This window comes from Poecilia reticulata, chromosome 9 (assembly GCF_904066995.2).
Source record: "Poecilia reticulata chromosome 9, P_reticulata-male-v2, whole genome shotgun sequence".
NCBI classification, from domain to species: domain Eukaryota; kingdom Metazoa; phylum Chordata; class Actinopteri; order Cyprinodontiformes; family Poeciliidae; genus Poecilia; species Poecilia reticulata.
In genome coordinates this window covers 1,404,554-1,427,115 of record NC_088838.1, presented here as the reverse complement: position 1 = coordinate 1,427,115, position 22,562 = coordinate 1,404,554, and the positions used below count along the sequence as shown (strand labels likewise).

Below are 22,562 nucleotides of genomic sequence, written 5' to 3'. Positions count from 1 at the left end.
TCAGAGATGGCGGTGGGTTTTCCCCTCGTTCCAACTGAGCGATGATATACTGAATGACTGGATCGGTTCTTTGTATGTCAGCAATTTCACCTTCAGAAAAAGATGGCACAACAGGTGAAGAGAACTGCAGATCATTAATAAAACTGTCTGGTAAACTGTCAGTGTTAATGGAGAGAGTTTGCACAAGAGCAGCAACCTGGTCCGGGTTGGGTGAGCTGTACACCAGTTGTCTATCACATATTGCTTGGACTGAATGCTGGTCAATGGAAATACAGGATGGATGCTCCAGATGTTGTTCAGTGAACTTCAATATTCTCTCTTTCTCCTTCAGAGATAAAGGATCAGTCACCTGTTCAGCATGAGGTCGCCGAGAAAGACCATCAGCATCTGCATTTAACCGGCCAGCCCGATAAATGATCTTAAATGTAAAAGTTGAAAGAGCAGAAAGCCACCTGTAGCTTGTAGCATCCAATTTAGCAGAAGTTAGCAGATATGTCAGTGGGTTGCTATCTGTAACCACAGTGAAATCAGATCCATACAGGTAGTCATAAAATTTTTCTGTAACTGCCCATTTGAGAGCCAGAAACTCAAGTTTATGGGCAGGGTAGCGACTTTCACTGCGGGACAGACCTCTGCTGGCATATGCAATCACCTTGTTTCGCCCATCGTGTTCTTGGTACAAAACTGCACCAAGGCCAGTAGAGCTAGCATCAGTGTGTAAGATGTAAGGTTTACCTGGGTCTGCAAATGCAAGAACTGGTGCCGTACTCAGCTTCTGGATAACCTCTTCAAAAGCTTGCTGGCAAGCAGTTGTCCAGCGTGCAGCAAAAGGTTCTTTGGGGTCAAGGTAATGTTGCAACTTCATTCGTTTTGATTTTTTCTGACAGGGTGGATATCCAGCTGTTAACTCATTGAGAGGTTTAACCACTGATGAGAACCCTTCCACAAAGCGGCGGTAGTACCCTGCAAAACCAAGGAATGATCTGAGCTCTTTTAGATTCTGAGGAACCGGCCAAGATGTTAATGTGGAAATCTTGTCTGGATCCGTCTCCACTCCATCACTTGAGACTACATGTCCAAGGTAGCGAACAGATGTCTGAAAGAAAACCCACTTTTCAACTGACAACTTCAATCCAAATGCTTTTAGGCATTGAAGAACTTTCTTCAGCCGGAGTTCATGCTCCTCTAGAGTTGGTGCAAACACTATTAAGTCATCAATGAAAACAAGCACCTCTTTTAAATTCATGTCTCCCATGCACCGCTCCATGAGACGTTGGAAAGTGCTAGGGGCATTGGTTACTCCTTGAGGCATGCGGTTAAATTCATAAAATCCAAGCGGACAGACAAATGCAGTTTTATTCTTGTCTGATTCATTCATCTCAATCTGGTAGTAACCTGATTTCAAATCCAATGTGGAGAACCATCTGGAGCCGGACAGTGCCGAAAATGTGTCCTCCAGCTTTGGCAAAGCATATGAATCTCTGATGGTCTGGGCATTCAACTTTCTGTAATCAATACAGAGCCGTACTGCACCATTTTTCTTCCGCACTACAACTATGGGAGAAGCAAAGGGTGAGTTAGATTCACGTATAACACCAGACTGCAGCAGTTCTTGAATGTGTTTACGCACAGCATCCACATCTTGGGGGTGGATGGGTCTTGGTCGCTGTTTAAAAGCAGTGGGATCTGACAGCTTGATCTCATGCTTAACCTTATCTGTGCAACCAAAATCAAGATCATGCTTTGAAAAAACATCTGACATACTGTTGAGCATGGTTGTTATGCGTTGCTTCCATTCAGCTGAAAGCGGAGAGTCTCCAAAGTTGTAATTCATCTTGGTTGGATTTGACCCTGCACTCTGGGAAGATTGATGCACATTCTGCTCTTTGTGAAGAATGGTCTGGATGGTACTGACTTCAGCAATGGCTGCTCTAGCTGGAATCACAATGTCATGGTCAGATTCATTAGTGATCACCACAGGCAGTGAAGCAGGCTGTACAGGAGGTAGATCCATAAGGCTAGATTTTACTATCAAACCACCAGGTAGAGAGAAAGAGGTAGGATGCTGAATAATTACTTCATTTTCTCCTTGCAGTAATGGGCATATCAGGAGAGCATCCATCACAACAGTCTTTTGAGCAGGAACTACCTGTGGGCTGGATGACTGCATTTTTAAAATGCCATGATAGTCATCAATTGTTAGTTTATGCCTCATCTCCAAAATTTTATGCACTGCTCTATATCCAAAAGGCACAGAATGTAACAGTTATGGGCTACGCAGCTAACTGCGGCTACAAAAGCAGCATCAGAAGATTCTAGGTTTGACTCCTGGCTAGCTCGCCACAGAATGTAACAGTTATGGGCTACGCAGCTAACTGCGGCTACAAAAGCAGCATCAGAAGATGGTTCTTGAAGGAGCCTGAGGTGTGAATGAAGACAATCACTGTTTTAGTTTTGGTGTTTTTTGTATTGATGATAGGGGGGGAAAAAAAAACAACAACAAACAATTACAAATACACAATGAGGGTCAAATTAATTCAAAATAAATAAATTCAAAAGATCAAAGTTCTTGTCCTTAGCTCGCCATCCTTTGCTCAGAAGTGGATCTGAGAATCTGATCCATCAAAAAAAAAACCCGACCTTTGAGCAGAGAGTGCTAGACTGCGATCAGCTGTGAATCCCGGTGACAGCCCAGGTAACAACTGCCACAGTTCAATAGTTCAAATCACTTTCAGAGATTTGGGTGAATTTTCCAAGGAGAGATGATCAGCAAGACGCCAACAGCCAGTCACAATCACAGTGGAACAGGTGGTGTTTTAAACTGCGCTGAGGCGGGGCTTTAAATAAGTTGAAGAGTTTGGGGCAAAACAGGAAGTGGGCCCGTAAAAATAAAAGTCTGACTAATTGACTAATTACGGGTTACACAGTAAATAGAGTTGAGGTGTATAATAACTGTGTATACATCTGAAAATTAAGTTGTTTAAATTCTCATTCTGTATGATAAAAACATACTTTTTATATTTATTTCACATTCTGACACTGTACATTACTGTAGTGTCTGTTGTAAATCCATGAATCCATGCAGAACATCAGGCTTCAGAGAATCAGAGGGAGGCAGAGACAGAAACACATATCTGTAGATATTTCAGTTAAATGTTTGTGGCTGAAAATGACAGAAGAAAAAAAACATTTAGGCTTTTTGCCTGTGTTTTTATGGCTCATATTTGGTAAGTTACTGAATGCAGAGCTGGAAAGTGAGACTGAGTTATCAGTGAGGAGCTAAAGGTCTGTTAGATGTGAAAAGTATCATTTTTATTTATTTTGTAGATCAAACTGTTGAACTAATGTAGAGAGATGTTCAAGAAGAACAAAACTTGTTTTTTAGACTTTATTTTTGTTGGTCAAACTGTTGTTTTAAAACTGTCGAGTCCTATTTTATAAGCTGTTTTCTACTTTGGTTTTAGAAAGAGGCACAACCAGTTCATTTGGCAGTCAATTTATATCAGTGCATTTTGACCAATAATCAAATGTCTTTTGACCAATAAAATATATCAGAATCTGTTAGCCTGTCTGTGCTACCAGAGTATTTAGCTTGCTAGTTGTGAGGCAAATTCTAAAGTGAGAGTGTCTGGAATGACGGTCATTATACTATGCATAACTTTAATCTGATTATTGGATTGTAAATAGTAACATGTTAGAATACTTGTTACTGAAACAAGGGTCAGATTAGAGTAACGCATTACTGACGTGTTGATGGCATAATTGTTAGACATTTCTGCTCAAGCTATTTACTGATCTGTCAGGTTTCCTATATGTGCCCCTCCCAATGACAGACTCGTTCCTACACCCTTGTACAATTCACATCCCATGTATGGAGACATTTCTGTTCAGCATTGGAAGCTAAAGTTACACTGGCATCCGGTTAGCATCCCAGTCTAATGGACCGACTAAACTCATGAATCAAGAACTTGAATCCACCCTCAGATGCTTCACTTCCAGTACTCTGTCCGATTGGAGTCAGTACATCCCCTCAGTCGAATATTCACATAACGATCACATTTCTTTTCCTTCTTTCCTTAGGCTACCAACCACCACTGTTTCCCTCAGATGAAAAAGATCTCTGTGACATCTGTTCAACACTACATCCACTGCTGCAAAAATATCTGGAATAGAACCATCATTGCCCTCAATCACACCACTAAACAAAATTTACGTTAAGCTGACCGCAAGACAACACCTTTCCCCACAGTATTCACCTGGACAAAAGGTTTGGCTTTCTGCACGTGACATCCCTCTTAACTTAATGTCCAAAAAAACTCTCCCCCATGTACATCGGTCCCTACACAACTGAAAAGTTCATCAGTTCTACCGCAGTCTGTCTCCGCCTCCCATCATCCCTTCGCATCCATTACATGTTCCACATTTACCAAGTCAAACCTGTTCAGACCAGCACATTGTGCCCTCCTTCCAAGCCCTCTTCTACCGCCTGAGACATAGATGGGCACCCAGCTTTCACAGTTCGCCGGGTTGTGGACTCCCATCAACGGGGTCGTGAATACCACGTCGATTGGGATGGCTATGGCCCAGAAGAGCGTTCTTGCATCCCTGGATCACTTATTCTTTGCTTACCACTGACTACCGCTCTTCTCTTCCATCATGCTCTTCTGGGCCACCAGGTAGCAGCCCTTGAGGGGTTAGGGGTATTGTTGGAAACTGGGGTTTTGATTCTTTGTGGGGATTTTCTGTTTCTCTGTTGCTTCCCTTGTCATCTACTAGATGGTGCCAAGATGCTGCACTTACCTGGAGGATGTGCCTGCTGTCTGGATTCAGAGCATGAGTGATCAATCGCCTCGTCATCTTGGTACTCTGTTATGGTACTCTGAGCCCCTCTGAGTCCGCTCTTTGAGTTATCTAAAGATTGTTCTCAAGTAATATTTTCTTGTCGCCTCTCCCTCAGGTGTTTCCTTGTGGTGCCGTGGATTTTACCCATTGGTTGCCCGAGTCCCTCTGACTGAAGAATCGTTGACAGCTCCTGGTTTCACAGCTGGCAATCGAACCGTTCCTTGCCTTTCCTCACAAGAACTTACCTGTCCACCCTCCACCACAAGCTTTCTCCATCTACCTCCAAAGAACTCTCTGTCAAGATCACTGGAACCTGTATCACCTCAGGAACCTCCTGCAAAGGGACCACAACCCCAGACACCACAATACACACAGTCTTGCCCTGGCGGAAACTCCACTTCACCAAGAAGATCATTCCACTGAATGAGAATTCAACCTGTCCAAGTTGTCATCTATTCACCATCACTCTCCCAGTGCCTTCAGAGTTCTGATGACCCTGGCTTCCCATCCACAGGACAAGAACCGCAAAATCTCATATTTCATCATTGTTAAAATAAACTTTATTTATTCGATTTCTTGTTCTCCTGAGTGTATTCTGTATGTGGGCTAAAAGACGTGAACCCAACATGACAAGGTTTAAAGAAATAACCTAACTAGGACCACTTAAGGAAGATATACATACAGTAGAATCGGACATATAAGAATAACTAGGCTGACGAAATAACAAAGAACAACATAACAGGAAACACTACAAGGGAACTGAATGAAGGAAAGCAAGAACCAAGACCATACTAACCAAAATAATTTACATCAAAATAATACTAAAATGACCATAAAAGGCTCACCTAACGTGAACTGAAACCTGATGAAAAGCAAAACCAAACCCAAAAACCCTGAGTTCTGACAAACATTAGTATTTTTGGTGGTTTTATTATACAAGGTAGGAACCTTGTCTTCACCTTTACTAGGAAGTAAAGACTAGAACATCAATAACCCTATAACTGATATAAGGTGTACTTAATTTTACACTAAGGTATTTCATGATTTCTTTTTTTTATGGTGATGAATAGGAATTGCTGGCCAGGTATCCATAGATGTCAATGGTGATAGAGTCGGCGATTTCTCTTTGATGGCTATGACCAACATTGAAGCAGGTAGCTATGAGGTAATTAAAATATTGAAAGTTCCCTAGAAAGTAAAGTACCTTGTATCAGTCCTTAGATACAAATGATTGTAAAGGTTAGTGAAAGTAATATTGATATCTGATTTACAGGTGGTAGTCAACTACTTTGGGGGAAATAAAACTTTTCAGCTGTTGCCTGCCTTCAACAGTGATCATTTCACTCTGACAAGAAGAAAGGAAGTGCCAAAAAAAGAAAAAGAAGTGGAAAATCATTCATGTAAACATATTTCCCTGTTTGAAGAACTCATTGAATTTTCAGCTTCATTGACTTGATAATGTATCATTATGTTTGCGTTTTTCTCAACTTCTCATGATTAGGTGGACTGGGAGTATCAGCCTTAACTGGAGTCACGGTTGGAGCTGTTCTTGGAGCTCTAATGCTGATAGCATTCTACTTTTTCAGGTAACACTACTACTGCTTTCCCAGCTACACCAGCTTTTTTTTTTATCACTGTAGTAACCAAAGAATATTTGTCTTCCTTCAAATGAACAAGTTAATGTTGTGTGACAATAGTTTTGGTTTGGCTATGAATGGCAATTAATACATGCCATAGGCATCATTAACAAAATAAGTAATTTAGATTAAAATTACCAAGTTGGGACACCACCTGATTATCACAAAATAATTGCCAAATAGTTTTCTTGGTTATTGTTTATGAATACTCGCTTGATAAGGATTAGGTATTAAATAACAATAGATGACAAGTTAAGTTCAGTACTGATGTTGTCAAACTACATGGTTTTGTGCTCAGATGCAGAATAAACAGACAACTTTTCTCTAATACACAAGTTTATGAGCAAAAATACTTCAACCATCCAGTTAAAATACTACTTCTGAAAAAATATTTTTTCAGTTTTACTGAAAATTTTGTATCAGCTAAATTTAATGTTAACACATTTTTATAGTGTTTATATCAATGAATTGTGATAGTTCTAGCTGTGTTTTAAGAAAAGCAGGTATTGCTCAGTAGTGTCATGTAATGATGTGTGGTGTGTGCAGTAAACTGGTGACATGATTGGAAGCAGTTAAGACAGGATCATTTTGTATTTATGCACAAGATGTGGCTTTGAAGCAATGTATATGTTTGAATGTTCAACACAAGGATTGCTAACAAGTTGATCTGCCAATATTATTTTGACAACAATGATGATGTCCGGGTTAAACAAATACGTAAATAAATAAATTAGCTGTATTCAGTACAACAACAGATCTTGGGTAGAAACTGTTTTTTAGTTTGTTTGTTTGTCCTTGACTTTATTGCCCTGAAACACCTCCCTGAGGGCAGGAGTTTGAGGATGTGGTGGCTAGGGTGTGAGGGATCCTTGATTATGCTGCGGACTGACTGGAGGCAGTGAGTCCAGAGATGGAAGAGGGCAGCAAATCAGTCTCTGGGTGCTGTTAATGACCCTCTGGAGCTGCTTCCTCTCTGCCGCAGTGCAATGAAGATCCACAGCGAGATGCCATGGCTCAACACTGACTAAACAGAGCAGCAACAGAAGGACACCAGTCTCTGTCTCTGTTGTGCCTTCTTCACAACAGAGGCAGAGACACAACAGAGACTGAAGCATTCCAGCCCAGGTCTTCACTGACGCGTTTTGCTATTTCATCACAATGAGACTGAGACTGAGGAACCTCAGGAGAGGTCTTAAATTCCAGCTCAACATCGCTCCGAAATAGTTCTTCCAGCGCCTCCAAATCGGACATTTTCCTCCGCGCCATTGAGATAATTTTTCCAAGATTTAGCTCCACTTGTAGCAAATCGAAAAACCGTTGTTCAAAAGCCTCTAAATCGTCCAGTTTCTGCTGCTATGATCGATTTATCATAAATAAATCAAAACTGAACTCACGGAACCGAGATAACTCCACGTGCTCAGACTCCCGTATACCACACCTGCTTACGCACGGAGAGCGCACAAATTACGCATACATTTAGATCGGGTTCCGGAAAATACGTCATGATTTTGCATAGCCGACATCTTGTGCCATACTCTGAGAGTCTTTCCACTGTCTCGTGAAGCCACAAAATGGCCATGATGATCAGCTGATCGGGTGTTTTCCGGGCAGTTGCGTCATCGCACGAGAACCTTTAAATCTCATCAGCTGTTTTTAAATAGCTCTAAAATCTTAACATTTTGGGCAAAACCTTTATGCGGAATAGTTTTTGAAAGATTAAAGCCTCTTTTAGCGGATAATAAAAAAAAATGTTAAAGGCACGTGGAGCCTTTGTTTACAGAGCGAGTCGAGGTCACGTGGCAGCTGGACCCACCGGTGGGTCCGTCGGGCTAAACAGGATTTATATGATGTTCAGTCAAAGAATCACCTTAAATATGTCTCAGTCAGACCTGGATCTATTACATGGTTTTATGCTACTACACCATTAGCTCAGTTAGAAAATAACATGCTATTTCAGTAGGTGGCATTTCACAGATAAAGCTGAATTATAAACACTAAAAATGTGGAATACTATGGCGCCCCCCAAGGAGACATGGAGGATTTTTCTGTCGTTTCTATTACCTCGTAAAAGATATAGTAATTCCCTTGCAAAACTTTTGCATTACCTCACAATAGGTAAGTCTGGACAGGTCGCCAAGTAATCTGACTGGTTAATAAAGGGCTGTTTTCATGTACGGCTCCATCTCAACCTTACACAAACAAACATAAACATGTAGTGAATAAATCAATTTTTAATCAGTTTTTAGCATTGAAGAACTAAGAAAATATAAACACGTTTTCACTGAGCTTTTTAATGACCAGGGTGTATTTGCTAATTTATTGTGAGGGAATGCAATGCTCTTGGGAAGTAACGCAAAAGAAAAAAATTCTCCATTTTCCTACGGGGCTAAGTAGAAAACATTGCACAAATCAGAAACATTCAAATAAAGGTAAACATAAAGATGTTTTTATTATGCCTTTGAGCCATTTATTCTATGTCACCTGGATTCCATCCCACATCCATGTTTTTTATAAAGGATAGAGGAATCCTGATTAAGGTTTTTATTGTTTGGCAAGAGCGCCTTTGGACTTTTCTTTTTAAAAATGTATGTCCCCAAACATAGAGAACCCTTGTAACATGCTAAACAATCTTGCGTCCAAATTTCAATACACAAATCAACTTTAAAAGTTGGGCATTTCACAAAATAGATACTCACCTTTTATCTGGGTGTCAGATAAATGGTTGAAGACAAAATGTTGTCTTCAACCATTTATATAAGTTACAAGTCCTGAAAAGTAACAGAAACATAAACCTACTTTTTTTCATTCACTTTGGTGCATTTCTCAAATCATTTTTGACATTTTCAAAACAGTAAGCACATTTCTCAAAACAATTCATACAAACAGCAAAGCATAGCATTTATTTGCTTGCAAATGCAAGTTTCTTTATCAGAAATCTTAATTCATCTCTCAAAATTGAATATATGTGTCAGTGAATATATCAATGCCTCACAATGATAAATTCATGTTTCATTGTGTTTCATGGATAAGACTGTCAATTATTTATCATGTTGTCAGTATAACAATGTACACAGTGTTGTACATAGTTGTAAACTAACTGTGGGGTCCAGTTTGATCACCATTAAAGGATAGCGAAGGGTCTTCCTTAGTTTGTCAGACTAGAGTTGCAGGGTGCTAGTGGTGATGAAGGATGGATAGGTACGCAGTCCTGATTGGAAGTAGAGGAGCTGGGAGTTGCCGATCTTGGGGGTTGAACCATAGAACTTCACTGAGATTCTTGAGAACATGAGGAGAAACCAAAGCAGCACTGGGAGTGGAATCCAGAGCGCCACTGCGAGAACTTATAAAGGAAATCATAAAGATGGGTCACAAAAAATTCAGTGAACACAGAGAGAATAAACTCTGGGAGGCTCAGAGTACCATGACTGGTGTGTACAATAATAAGCTTGTCTGCTCTCCAGTGGCAGCAACTCCTTGGCTTCATCTGGTGGACAAAATGTGGAGGTGGAAAAGAGATAAAAACCCTTTACACATCCCAAAACCCCAGCTCCCCATATAAATACCCCTTGCCCCCTCTTTCAACGGCCGCCTCCTGGAAGTCCAAAGGAACAAGAAGGCAAGGAAGAGCGATAGTCAGAAATGAAATCAGGACCCAAAATAAAAGAGCTGGGCATCCAAGACCATCCCTCCGGACCATAGACCATCCAATCAACAAGGTACTGCCATCCACAGCCCTGCTGACAGGAGTCCATGATCTGGCAGATATCATAAGCCAGGTGCCCATCAATGGCCTGGGGATGGAAGGGGCTCGGAAGGAGGGCACAATATGCTAGTCTGAATGGGTTTAATCTGGGAAACATAAAATGTTTGATGAATGTGAAGATAAAAATTGACAAATCGGGTCTAATGATTTCATATGGGCCAATGAATCTTGGAATTATTTTTTTTATGGATTTAAGTGGAGGACAGCCAGACCTTTTGGCCAGGCACATAATGTGGAGCTGGGGTTCTTTTCCTGTCAGCAAATTGGCGATTCTGTTCAAAAGTGCAGTTAACACTCGTGTGCGTGAGTCTGAAGCGATACAGTTGATGCAGTCGCCGAGGCGAAAACGACACAGTTGATGCTGACACTTTGGGTGCTAACGGAGGGGGTCCCTCCGAGGCGAAAACGAAAAAGGAGCTCACACATTGCAAACAATAACAAAAAATGTAATACATATTTTGTTTTAATGGGTTGTTGAAGCATAGAGGTCAGCCAAATGAGCATGTCCCTCTGACCAATGTTTAATTTTCACTTAATATAAAGCAAATAACAAAGCCAGTAACTGCAAGTTATTTCTACTAATATAAGCATTTTTGATATACTGATATGAGGTAAAATACATGAATTATTTATAAAATAGCACTTTTTAATCATGTTGCTCCAGTTTTGTTCAACCCTGTAACAGCCTAAAACACAAAGCAAACACCAGATAGCTAGCTAGCTATCTGGTGCAACCTGTCTCTGATGTGGCTCAACACAAAACTCAAACACCCTAGCTAACGCTTAGATAGCAGCATGCAGCTGAGTGAACACAGTTAGTTCGCTCCACTGTCCTGGTTGCAACACAAATGAAGCCAACCTGATCCTTGTTATGAATTAACACCACCACCATAACGTATAACAGCAGGCCGTGTTATGTCAAGCGGGATATAATACACTCCCACCACACACCAGGGTTAAGGGCTGTGATGGTGTTAGATCAAATATGCTTGATGATAACTGAAGTTACGGATATCTGTTTCTCATCTGCAGGGAAGAGTGGAGGTTGATAACCAAGAGATATTTCCCAAGAAGACAGACCTGTTGCAGCAGAGATATGCGAATTGTGAGGATACTCAATCCTTGCTAAGTACTGGCTCCAGTCAGAGAGATTAGTGGGAGTGAGACATCTAAAGGTGGATTCTACTTCCTTATTCATGCATTCCGTTTGACCATTTGATTGGTCAAACAGAATGTAAGTGTGACTTTCTTTCTTGCGGGATGCTGTGGAGATGGAAGATGTGCTTGAATAGGAATTGGGTGGTTTGGAAGGCTGTAGGTAGTTTTCTGAGAGGGATGAAATGACTGGCTTTAGAAAAACGGTCAATCATAGAGAAGCTTGTGGTCATGCCTTTGGATAGGGTAAGTTCCAGTGACAAAATCGATGGTTGCTTGGGGATGGCCAGAGGCTGAAGCAGTCCTGATGGAGGTTAGTATGAAAGATTTATTGTGGGAACAGGCAGGACAGGCGAGGACATATTCTCTAACATCTTTATGTATGGATCACTGCCAAAAACGACAAATAATGAGAGCAATGGTCTGACAGATTCCAGGATGTGCAGAGAATTTTGCCAAATGGATCCCGTGGATGAGGCCGGCTCTGACTGAGGTGGGTATGTATGTTCTGCTGGATGGAGGGGTCCAGGGTCTGGTTCTGTCTGTAGGGCTTGGTTTATAATACCTTCATTGTATATAAGGGTAGTAATGGGACAACTGGGTAGAGTAGAGTAGAGTCATTCTACCCATTGGTAGAAGGCTGGGTGCCGGAATCTTTTTGAGGTCATCGGGTGAGTGTAGACTGGAGAGCGCATGCGGTTTTATGTTCTTAGAACCTGGTTGATATGAGAGAGGGGGGTTAAAGCGGGGAAAAAAAACGGGACCAATGAGATTGATGGGGGTTTAATCTTTTGGCAGCTTGAAGATAGGACAGGTTCTTATGATCTGTCGAGGCCAGCACCATCTAACCAGTGGTGCCGCTCCTAAAAAGCAAGCTTGATAGCCAGGAGTTCACGGTCCCCCACATCATGATTTCATTCGACTGGCTCTGCGAGAAAAGAAATCATAAGGATGAATTTTGTTGTTGGAACCAGAGCACTGAAAAATTACAGCTCCTACCCCAGTTTCAGAAGCATCAACTTCGATAATGAACTGTTTACTGGATGACAATGGGTGTTGGGAGAACCAGATGTTGAGACTGAGAAAGGCGGCATCAGCTTTGGCAGTTCATGTGAAAAGGATCTTGGTGGAGGTAAGAGCGGTTAATGGTGCTGCTGGCCGACTGTAATTTCTGATGAATCGGCGGTAGATGTTGGTGAATCCTGAAAATCTCAAGAGCTGCTTGCGAGTTTGAGGAATGGACCAGTTGAGAACTGCTTAGACCTTTACGGGGTTAGGTCGCACTTGTCAACCCTCAAGGATGTAGCCCAAAAAGGTGACAGAAGGTTTGTGGAACTCGTACCTCTCTGCTTTGACATAAAGTCTGTTTGAGGAAATGTTGGCGAATGTGTTCCTTATGTTCTGACTGGGGCTTAGAATACATGAACATGTCATCCACGTAAACGAACTAAAAAATATTCAGAAAATCATGGAGAACGTCACTTACAAGGGCTTGAAAGAAGGTTGTGGCGTTGCAAAGGCCAAAGGGCATAATTAAGTATTCAAAATGTCCAAGAGGAGTTTTAAAAGCAGTCTTCTATTCATCCCCGTGGAACACAAAGAGAAGGTGTTTACTGGAGGTCAGGTTTTGTGAAGACTGTGGCACCATGAACTTGTTTGAGAGCTGAGGTGATTAGAAACAGAGAATATTGGTTTTTAACAATGATTTGTTTCAGGCCCTGTAATCTATGCTGGGGCAGAGTGAACCGTCTATTTTCCCCTCAAAGAAAAAGCTTCCCCTGACGGGGAAGATGAATGACGGATTATGTCAGCAGATAGAATCTTGGTGAAGACTCTATCTGCTAAGAGCATGAGGAGAAAACCAAAGCAACACTGGGAGTGGAATCCAGAGGACCTTTAAATGAGATCATAAAGGTGAATCACAAAATCCACAAAAAAACTCAGGGACCACAGAGAGAACATATTTTGGCAGGCTCAGAGTACCATGAATGGCTAATACCAGTGGACTGGCAACCCTCTCCTCTTAAGCACTGAAAGATTGCAGTAGATGATTAGCAAGTGTGTACAATAATCAGCTGACCCACCCTACAGTGACAGCAACGCCTTGGCTTCATCTGGTGGAGAAACTATGGAGGTGGAAACCCCTCACAGAACCCAAAACCTCAGTTCCCAACAAAAGGTGGTTCATGAAGTTCGGTTTATTTGCTTGTATTAGCTTACTGGCAGATGTGCCACATTCAATATGGCGGAGGCCGTGACATTTCGCAGGAACAGGCCAACCCGCTCAATAAGGTGTCTACGTATTCATGTCTATGCCTTAGTTGTTCATCTCTTTAGTCATTTTACATGTTGTAAGTTTAGGAGCAGCAAATAGGAGATATGAAAGGAGAGGATGGTACGGAGCTTGAAGAGTGGTTTTAAAATAAATTAGTGAAAACTTTTACTGTAAGGGATAGGTTATGCTGTTGTGACTTTTTTACACTTATATGTTGTTCAGTATGATAAGTGACTGATTTACAATTATATGTTAAGCATAGATTACATGATTATTATTAATTGAATTGAACATGATTGTATATAATTACAAGGATGAAGTGAAATATATTTAAGTGCAAGACATGATTTATTTGAATAGAAGAAGCCTTTTATTTTGAAGAATACTTAAGTATCTGGTTCTGTTTTGTCACTATCTTGCTTTGTTGATATTTTGGTTGGCTTGGTTACGAACAGCTGTTGCCGTTATCAGCTGTCGCCGTTTTCTCTCTTCAATAAAGAACTGAACACAAAGGTTCAGTAAAAGACATACGAGCCTCCGTTTTGTTTGAAGAAGCTTCACTCCGTAACATATGCAGTAAATGGAGATGACATCTTATGAGATGTATAATGTGCACATCTGCAAATCAGTTGTTAAAATGCTCATTCTTTATGATAACACTTGTTTTATCTTTAGTTAGTTCATATTCTGATATCGTACAGTGCTACATGTAGCATCCGTTGTAAATACATTAATGCTATCCGCTTGATGTGGAGAGTCAAAGTGAGGGAGAGATGGGAGAAGAGAAGGTGAGAGACAGGAGCACATAACACTAGATATTTTAATTTAAAAGTTTGTGGCTGAAAATGAAAGGAGAAAAAAAAAACATTTTCACTCTTTTGCCTCAGTTATGGTTTTTGAACCTTGAGAGACATGGCTCATGCATGGCAAGTTATCATTGAATGCAGGGCTGGAAAGTGAGATGGCGCTGAGTTATTGTCACAATTTGGCGGTGGTAAGAGTGGTGAGGTAGACACAGTAAACCCAGGTTTGTAGAATGAAATGATGATTTAATGATGACTAAAGCACACAATCCTGGCAGCACAGGTGAGCAGAAGGGTACGAGCTCAGAACTGGTAGCAAATCATAATGACAAACGGCAGAACAGACAAGACAAGGACCCAACAAGGAAACAAGAGACAGGAGTGGATTTAAATACACAGAGGGTAATCGGAGAAACAAGACACACCTGGGAGAGATCAAGGGTAGACAACACGGAAACTCAACAGAACACAGAAACCTAAATAAACACACAGGAATAAAACAAATCCTCACAGTTGTCATTGAGGCTCTATGCCTGTCTGTTACATGTGAGAGGTATCTTTTTTTATTATTATTCCCAAACTGTAGCAATCAGCTTGGCTACAACAAGCCAAACTGATTGCTACAAAAAACTAACCTCAGTTAAGTAAAATAAAATTGTAATCAACATTTTTGGAATTGTAATGACTTTTTTTTAAGCAAAAAGTTTTGTTTAAAAAACATTTTAAAATTAAATAACTCATTTTTGTCTTGTGAAGTTAAAAAGTTTTTTGCCAAACATACCCTTTTATTTGCACACATCAGAAATGTTTTGTTGCGATTTTAGGCCCTGCCCATGTCACGTGAGAATCATAAGCAAAACTTTGAGTCACAAACAAAAACTTAGAATAGCAAGAAAAGATTTATGACATGCACAAATAAGTTTGTTTTGCAAATAGTTGTTTCACTTCATGAGACAAAAATGTGTAATTTTAATTAAAAAAAAGTCCTTTAAGCAAAACTCAGTAGGCCTTTCTCATGGTGACATGCATTTACAATTCAATTTTTGCTTTTGTTTTTTTTTCTTTTTTCTGGGGTGAATATTGTTAAACGTAAATGTGCAGACCTGACCTGGTGGGGTGGTCTGTAAGTCAAACCTCTCACTGCAGAGCAGAAGAGGACAGAGGCTGATCTTTAGTTGCTGACGATGATAAGATTAGGGGATAAGATCAGCTTCACATGTAAGTATCGGCCAATCACAATCCCTCAAAATTAAGGAAATCAGCTGGTCGATAAATCCATTGGCCACTAAATTATACATGTATGTAATGTAAACAGCACTGCCAGAGATCCAATAAATTTATAGCAGATATGTGAATGATCTAATGATCGGACTGCTGATTGCAGCCAGTGCACATTGTTAGCAGAACTAGAGGGCCCCAAAAACCACATTTTGCTTAGGGCCCCATGGGGAGGGTTGGGCCGGCTATGCTAACCCCGACTGCTCTACCTGGACTTCAGTTCAGCTTTTAACAACATCATTCCGAGCAGACTGGTGAGGATACTGGGGAACCTGGATCTCCGACACAACATCTGCTGCTGGATCATGGATCATCCTGACAGACTCCTCCCAGAAGGATCCCACCTGTTCTCAGCACTGAGAACCAGCACCGGTTCTCCACAAGGCTTAGCTGTGTGCTAAGCCCCCTACTATACACCCTCTACATCCATGAGGTTGTATAGTACCCACCCAAGCAATACCATCATAAAGTTTTCTGATGATACCACAATGGTGGGGCTCATCTCTAGAGAAGATGAGACCACATGCAGAGTAGAGGTGGAATGACTGTCTGTCTCACCACTAACACCTCCAAAGTCAAAGGAATGGATTGTTGACTTTAGGACACAAGGGCTTAAGAAGAACATGTTTATCATTGAGGGACACACATTGGAAACCTGATAGATCTGTAAATACTAACACTAAGTCATTGTGTTTTAGTACCAAAAACACTCAGGGGTTATAATGCAATAACCGAGATTAAAGTCACTGTGCATTACTATATTTGATGTATTACTTAGATTTTGATGTATTTTATTTGTCAAAATACATCTATTGGTCAAAACTGCATTTACATGGCAATTTAACTGGTTCTGCCTCTTTTTTAAAACCTTAAGTTAAAAACAGCTAGTAAAATAAGACTCAGTAGTTTTAAACTCAATACAGTAGTTTGACCAACAAAAACAAAGTCTAAAAAACACGTTTTGTTCTTCTTGAGAGAAGGAGATGGTGGATGCTGTAACATACGACTCAGCGCTCCATGAGGCGTGGTCTACATATATGATGTCTATGCCCGCAACGAGAATTTAGCTGACCTTAACATTTCCTGTTTTATTTTGGTCATTATTGTTAAACTTAGTGTTTATGTGTGTGATTGGCATGTGTATCGGACATTTATAGAAATACGGTACAAATCACGTCCCGTATCGGTTCAATACGAGACGCAATATTTAACAGCCAAATACGGGACGATTCCGTATTTTACGAGACCGGTGGCAACCCTACCGCTATGGACCTTACCAAGCTCTGCCCAGAAACACCCCTCAAAAGTCCCACGTGACTACATGTCTCACAAGCAAAGTCTCGTGGTGCTTAGCTTCTATTTGTAAACATGCCATTTTTCATTTCGACTGACTCTCTGCAGAGTATTTCTGAGTCAATTAGTGTAGCATTTCTGCCGGATTTTCATAAATATCATCCACGACAATGGACGGGAACCAACAAGTTTATGTCATTTTTTTTGGACGACATCAAGGTGTTTTAGCCACATGATGCCTCCAACATTGTGCGCGTCACAGCGAAAAGCTATCGGTCGATGAGGAAAACAGCAGATCCTCACACCCTCAGCATAAATATAGCTGTAGACAAGATCACTGACGCCTATTGTTCTTGCAAGGCTGGGCAATTCATGGTTTAGAGCAGTGGTCCCCAAACTTTTTCCTGTGAGGGCCACATAACTTTTTCCTTCTCTGGTGGGGGGGCTGGAGTCAGTTTGTAACAGAAAAAGTGAAACAGAAAAAGACGATTGCAGGAGTGCCTAAATGTAAAAAATATATAGTTTTCCAGAAAGCACAATCAAATAATTCTTTCTGGGTTCTTCACAGAAAAAATCCAGGAAGGATTATAGTCCGTATTTTCTGAACTATGAGCCGGACCGGACTATAAGCCACAACCCCAAAGTTTTTTGATTTTTTTAAACCAGTAAACATACACATATAAGCCGCAGATATCTCTGCGGCTCTAGGTTTTCCACAACAATACAGCAGCAGCAGAGGGGGGCGGACACCCAAAATTTGAGTAATAACAGGTCAATTGAATATCACATTTATTAGGGTTGAAAAAGAAAAAGTTGCTAAGTTTAGATTTAACAGAACTGATTACAGTAGTTTCCGAACGGTAACTGTAGCAGTAAAAGTGCTGATCCTTAGTGTCTGCTAGTAGTCTGTGCTAAATCAGTGGTCCCAACCTGTTTATTACCGCGGACCAGTCAAGACTTGGACATTTTGTTGCGGCCCAGGAGAGGGGGAGTGTGAGGCGGGATGAACAGTCAGATAGGGCTTCTGCATGTTGGTGTTCCCACTAAATACTGAATATGCCCTTTTCCCCTTTGCAAAGAAACTTTCAAAAGACATCTGATCTGTTTCTTACTCATTTTGCTGTTTGTGGGCTCAATGTTGGCACGCAAGTAACCAGACTTCCAATGATTCACTTCCTGCTAAAGAGCCCCCTGGTGGTTGAAGAAAAATCCGCAAATAAACGGTTTGTAGTCCGGAAATTACGGTATATGAAAAAAAATCTAAATGCTCTCTGGTATTGTTCAGGGGGCCGGACCAAATGTGGAGGCGGGCCGGATCCGGCCCGTGGGCCGTAGTTTGGGGACCACTGGTTTAGAGGGTTCGAATGTGCCTAAGCCTTATTCACAGTACTCGGTGCGTGGCTAACACGATTACAGTTTAGTAAAAAGCCTTTTCAGGTAAAATAAAATCTTTAATGTATGTCAGATACGGTACACATCGCATATTGATCTGTTCAGCTAATGTAAGACTGTGTAACAGACAGGCTTCAAGGTGTAGAAGTTGTATCGGTACTGCCATTATGGCTTGGCCACCTTGGCTAAAAGGTTTTCATAATGGATGTGTTTATTATTGACTTTCCTTTTTCATTCACTAAACACAAAGAAAGCAAAGCAATAATACTTACACCAGCAGACACTCCTTTGTTCTTATTGATCCTACAACGGTTGAGCTGCAAATGCGGTCGTGCACAAGCTTTAATCCAAGTAAGGCATTCCGTTTCAGATTTTGGAAATCTGTGAATTTTAGTTCCACAAACACGATCAGGTTGCCTGACATCGCCTGTACAGATACCCCACTGACGGTGGAGAACCATTCTTTTTCGAGTCCTGACGCAAAAACTTTCTGCCGGTCTGCTGGTCCACAATGTACATTAGCATGTACTTACTACAGTAGCTTGCGTTTGTGAGATGGTCAAGCACGTGGTAGCTGCGCTGTGACGTAAAATGGGCATCAGCCATTGAAACACGGCCCCTGTGGTAAGGTCCATTCCGTGCTGAAGCAGAAACAATGCAATGTTTAACGTTTTCCGTCATCTGACAAGTAGCAAGTCTACTCCACTTTATTCACCAAAAACTATTTTTTTAATTCACCAAAAACTGTTCTGCATAGAAGAGGATTAGGGCCACTAAAAAAAAAAATAAAACAGTTCTGACTTTAATCTCAGAACTGTTTCTGATATTAAGAAACAGTTCTTAATCTGTTTTTTTATTAAAGTCAAAATAAAACAGTTCTGACTTTAATCTCAGAATTCTGAGATTAAAGTCAGAACTGTGAGGTGAGGAACCAGACAAAGCGCAGCCCGAAGACCCCTATGATGAATAAAAACTTTGGACTTCGTTTTCCCTTGCCCGGACGCGGGTCACCGGGGCCCCACTCTGGAGCCAGGCCTGGAGGTGGGGCACGATGGCGAGCGCCTGGTGGCCGGGCTTTTACCCAGGAAGCCCGGCCGGGCTCAGCCCGAAGAGGAGACGTGGGTCCCCCTTCCGAAGGGCTCACCACCTGTCCGAGGGGCCAAAGGGGTCGGGTGCATTGTGCTATGGGCGGCAGCCAAGGGAGGGGACCCTGGCGGTCTGATCCTCAGCTGCAGAAGCTGGCTCTTGGGACGTGGAACGTCACCTCTCTGGTGGGGAAGGAGCCGGAGCTAGTGTGCGAGGCTGAGAGGTTCCGGCTAGAAATAGTCGGCCTCTCCTCGACACATGGCTCTGGTTCTGGAACCAGTCTCCTTGAGAGGGGCTGGACGTACTTCCACTCTGGAGTTGCCCACGGTGAGAGGCGGCGGGCTGGAATGGGCATACTTGTTGCCCCCCATTTGGGCGCCTGTACGTTGGGGTTCACCCCGGTGAACGAGAGGGTAGCCGCCCTCCGCCTACGGGTGGGGGGACGGGTTCTGACTGTTTGTGCTTACGGGCCAAACGGCAGTTCAGATTACCCACCCTTCTTGGAGTCCTTAGAGGGGGTACTGGAGAGTGCCCCTCCTGGGGACTCCCTTGTTCTACTGGGAGACTTCAACGGTCACGTGGGCAATGATAGTGAGACCTGGAGAGGCGTGGTTGGGAGGAACGGCCCCCCCAATCTGTACCCAAGCGGTGTTCTGTTGTTGGACTTCTGTGCTCGTCACAGATTGTCCATCACGAACACCATGTTCAGGCATAAGGGCGTCCATATGTGCACTTGGCACCAGGACGCCCTAGGCCGCAGTTCGATGATTGACTTTGTCATCGTCTCATCGGATTTGCGGCCGTATGTCTTGGACACTCGGGTGAAGAGAGGTGCGGAGCTGTCCACTGACCACTACCTGGTGACGAGTTGGCTCCGGTGGTGGCGGAGGAAGCCGGTCAGACCTGGCAGGCCCAAACGTGTAGTGAGGGTCTGCTGGGAACGTCTGGCGGAGTCCCCTGTGAGACGGAGCTTCAACTCTCATCTCCGGCAGAACTTCGAACACGTTCCGAGGGAAGTGGGGGACATTGAGTCTGAGTGGACTATGTTCCATACCTCCATTGCCGAGGCGGCCTATCGGAGCTGCGGCCGCAAGGTTGTTGGTGCCTGTCGCGGCGGCAACCCTCGAACCCATTGGTGGACACCTTCGGTGAGGGATGCTGTCAAGCTGAAGAAGGAGTCCTATCGACCTCCTCAATCCCACCAACATGCCTTCTGTTGAGGAATCTGAGCATGGGGACTCTGGGTTGGGCTCTCCAATCTCTGGGGACGAGGTCGCCGAGGTGGTCAAAAAGCTCCTCGGTGGCAGGGCCCCGGGGGTGGATGAGATCCGCCCGGAGTTCCTTAAGGCTCTGGATGTTGCGGGGTTGTGTTGGCTAACGCGACTCTGCAATATCGCATGGACATCGGGGGCAGTTCCCCTGGACTGGCAGACTGGGGTGGTGGTCCCCCTGTTTAAAAAGGGGGACCGGAGGGTGTACTGCAATTACAGGGGGATCACACTCTTAAGCCTCCCTGGTAAGGTCTATTCAGGGGTCCTGGAGAGGAGGGTCCGTCGGATAGTCGAACCTCGGATTCAGGAAGAGCAGTGTGGTTTTTGTCCTGGTCGTGGAACACTGGACCAGCTCTACACCCTCAGCAGGGTCCTGGAGGGTGCATGGGAGTTTGCCCAACCAGTCTACATGTGTTTTGTGGACTTGGAGAAGGCGTTCGACCGTGTCCCTCGGGGGGACCTGTGGGGGGTACTCCGGGAGTATGGGGTACCGGGCCTTTTGATACAGGCTGTCAGGTCCCTGTATGACCGGTGTCAGAGTCTGGTCCGCATTGCTGGCAGTAAGTCGAGCTCGTTTCCGGTGAGAGTTGGCTGCCCTTTGTCACCGATTCTGTTCATTACTTTTATGGACAGAATTTCTAGGCGCAGCCGAGGTGTTGAGGGGATCCGTTTTGGTGGCCTTAGGATCGCATCTCTGCTTTTTGCGGATGATGTGGTCCTGTTGGCTTCATCGGAACGGGATCTGCAGCTCTCACTGGAGCGGTTCGCAGCAGAGTGTGAAGCGGCCGGGATGAGGCTCAGTGCCTCCAAATCTGAGGCCATGGTCTTGAGCCGGAAAAGGGTAGAGTGCCTTCTCTGGGTCAGGGGGGTCGTCCTGCCTCAAGTGGAGGAGTTTAAGTATCTGGGGATCTTGTTCACGAATGAGGGAAGAAGGGAGCGGGAGATCGACAGGCGGATTGGGGCAGGGTCTACTGTGAAGCGGGTGCTGTACCGGTCCGTCGTGGTGAAGAGAGAGCTGAGCCAAAAAGCGAAGCTCTCGATTTACCGGTCGATCTTTGTTCCCACCCTCATCTATGGTCATGAGCTTTGGGTCATGACCGAAAGAACGAGATCACGGGTACAAGCGGCCGAAATGGGTTTCCTCCGCAGGGTGGCTGGGCCACCCTGCGAAGCTCGGTCATCCGGGAGGGACTCAGAGTAGAGCTGCTGCTCCTCCACGTCGAGAGGAGCCAGTTGAGGTGGCTCGGGCATCTGGTAAGGATGCCTCCTGGACGCCTCCCTGGTGAGGTGTTCCGGGCACGTCCCACCGGGAGGAGGCCTCGGGGAAGACCCAGGACACGCTGGAGGGATTACGTCTCTCGGTTGGCCTGGGAACGCCTTGGGATTCCCCCGGAGGAGCTGGAAGAAGTGGCTGGGGAGAGGGAAGTCTGGGCCTCCCTTCTGAAGCTGCTGCCCCCGCGACCCGACCCCGGATAAGCGGAAGAAAATGGATGGATGGATGGAAGTCAGAACTGTTTTATTTTTTTTTCAGAGGCCCTAATCCTCTTCCGTAGTTCTGTAATCTGGAACATTCGCTACGTGCAGTTCAGGGCTGTGCAGAGACCACTAAAGGGACAGACCTGTGCTCCAAAAAAAGGGCACATCTAACCACATTCTAGGACAGAATATTAACAAAACCACAGAGCTTTCAGAGTTTAATAAACAATGATAAATTACTAACTTGTGAGATATATAATCAAAGCTAAGGAAAATCTCTATATAGAGCAT

The 22,562-nt window shown here is 43.3% G+C and overlaps 1 protein-coding gene across 1 annotated transcript in view; it reads left to right on the top strand.

Annotated features, from left to right (window-relative positions):
* The window catches only part of npr3 (natriuretic peptide receptor 3), a 127,876-nt gene that overhangs the window by 83,913 nt on the left and 21,401 nt on the right, over positions 1–22,562 (top strand). The window contains exons 5-7 of the mRNA XM_008419278.3: positions 5,913–6,007; positions 6,116–6,242; positions 6,344–6,428. Coding sequence (XP_008417500.1) covers positions 5,913–6,007; positions 6,116–6,242; positions 6,344–6,428 — 307 coding nt within the window. The remainder of the gene's footprint in view (positions 1–5,912; positions 6,008–6,115; positions 6,243–6,343; positions 6,429–22,562) is intronic.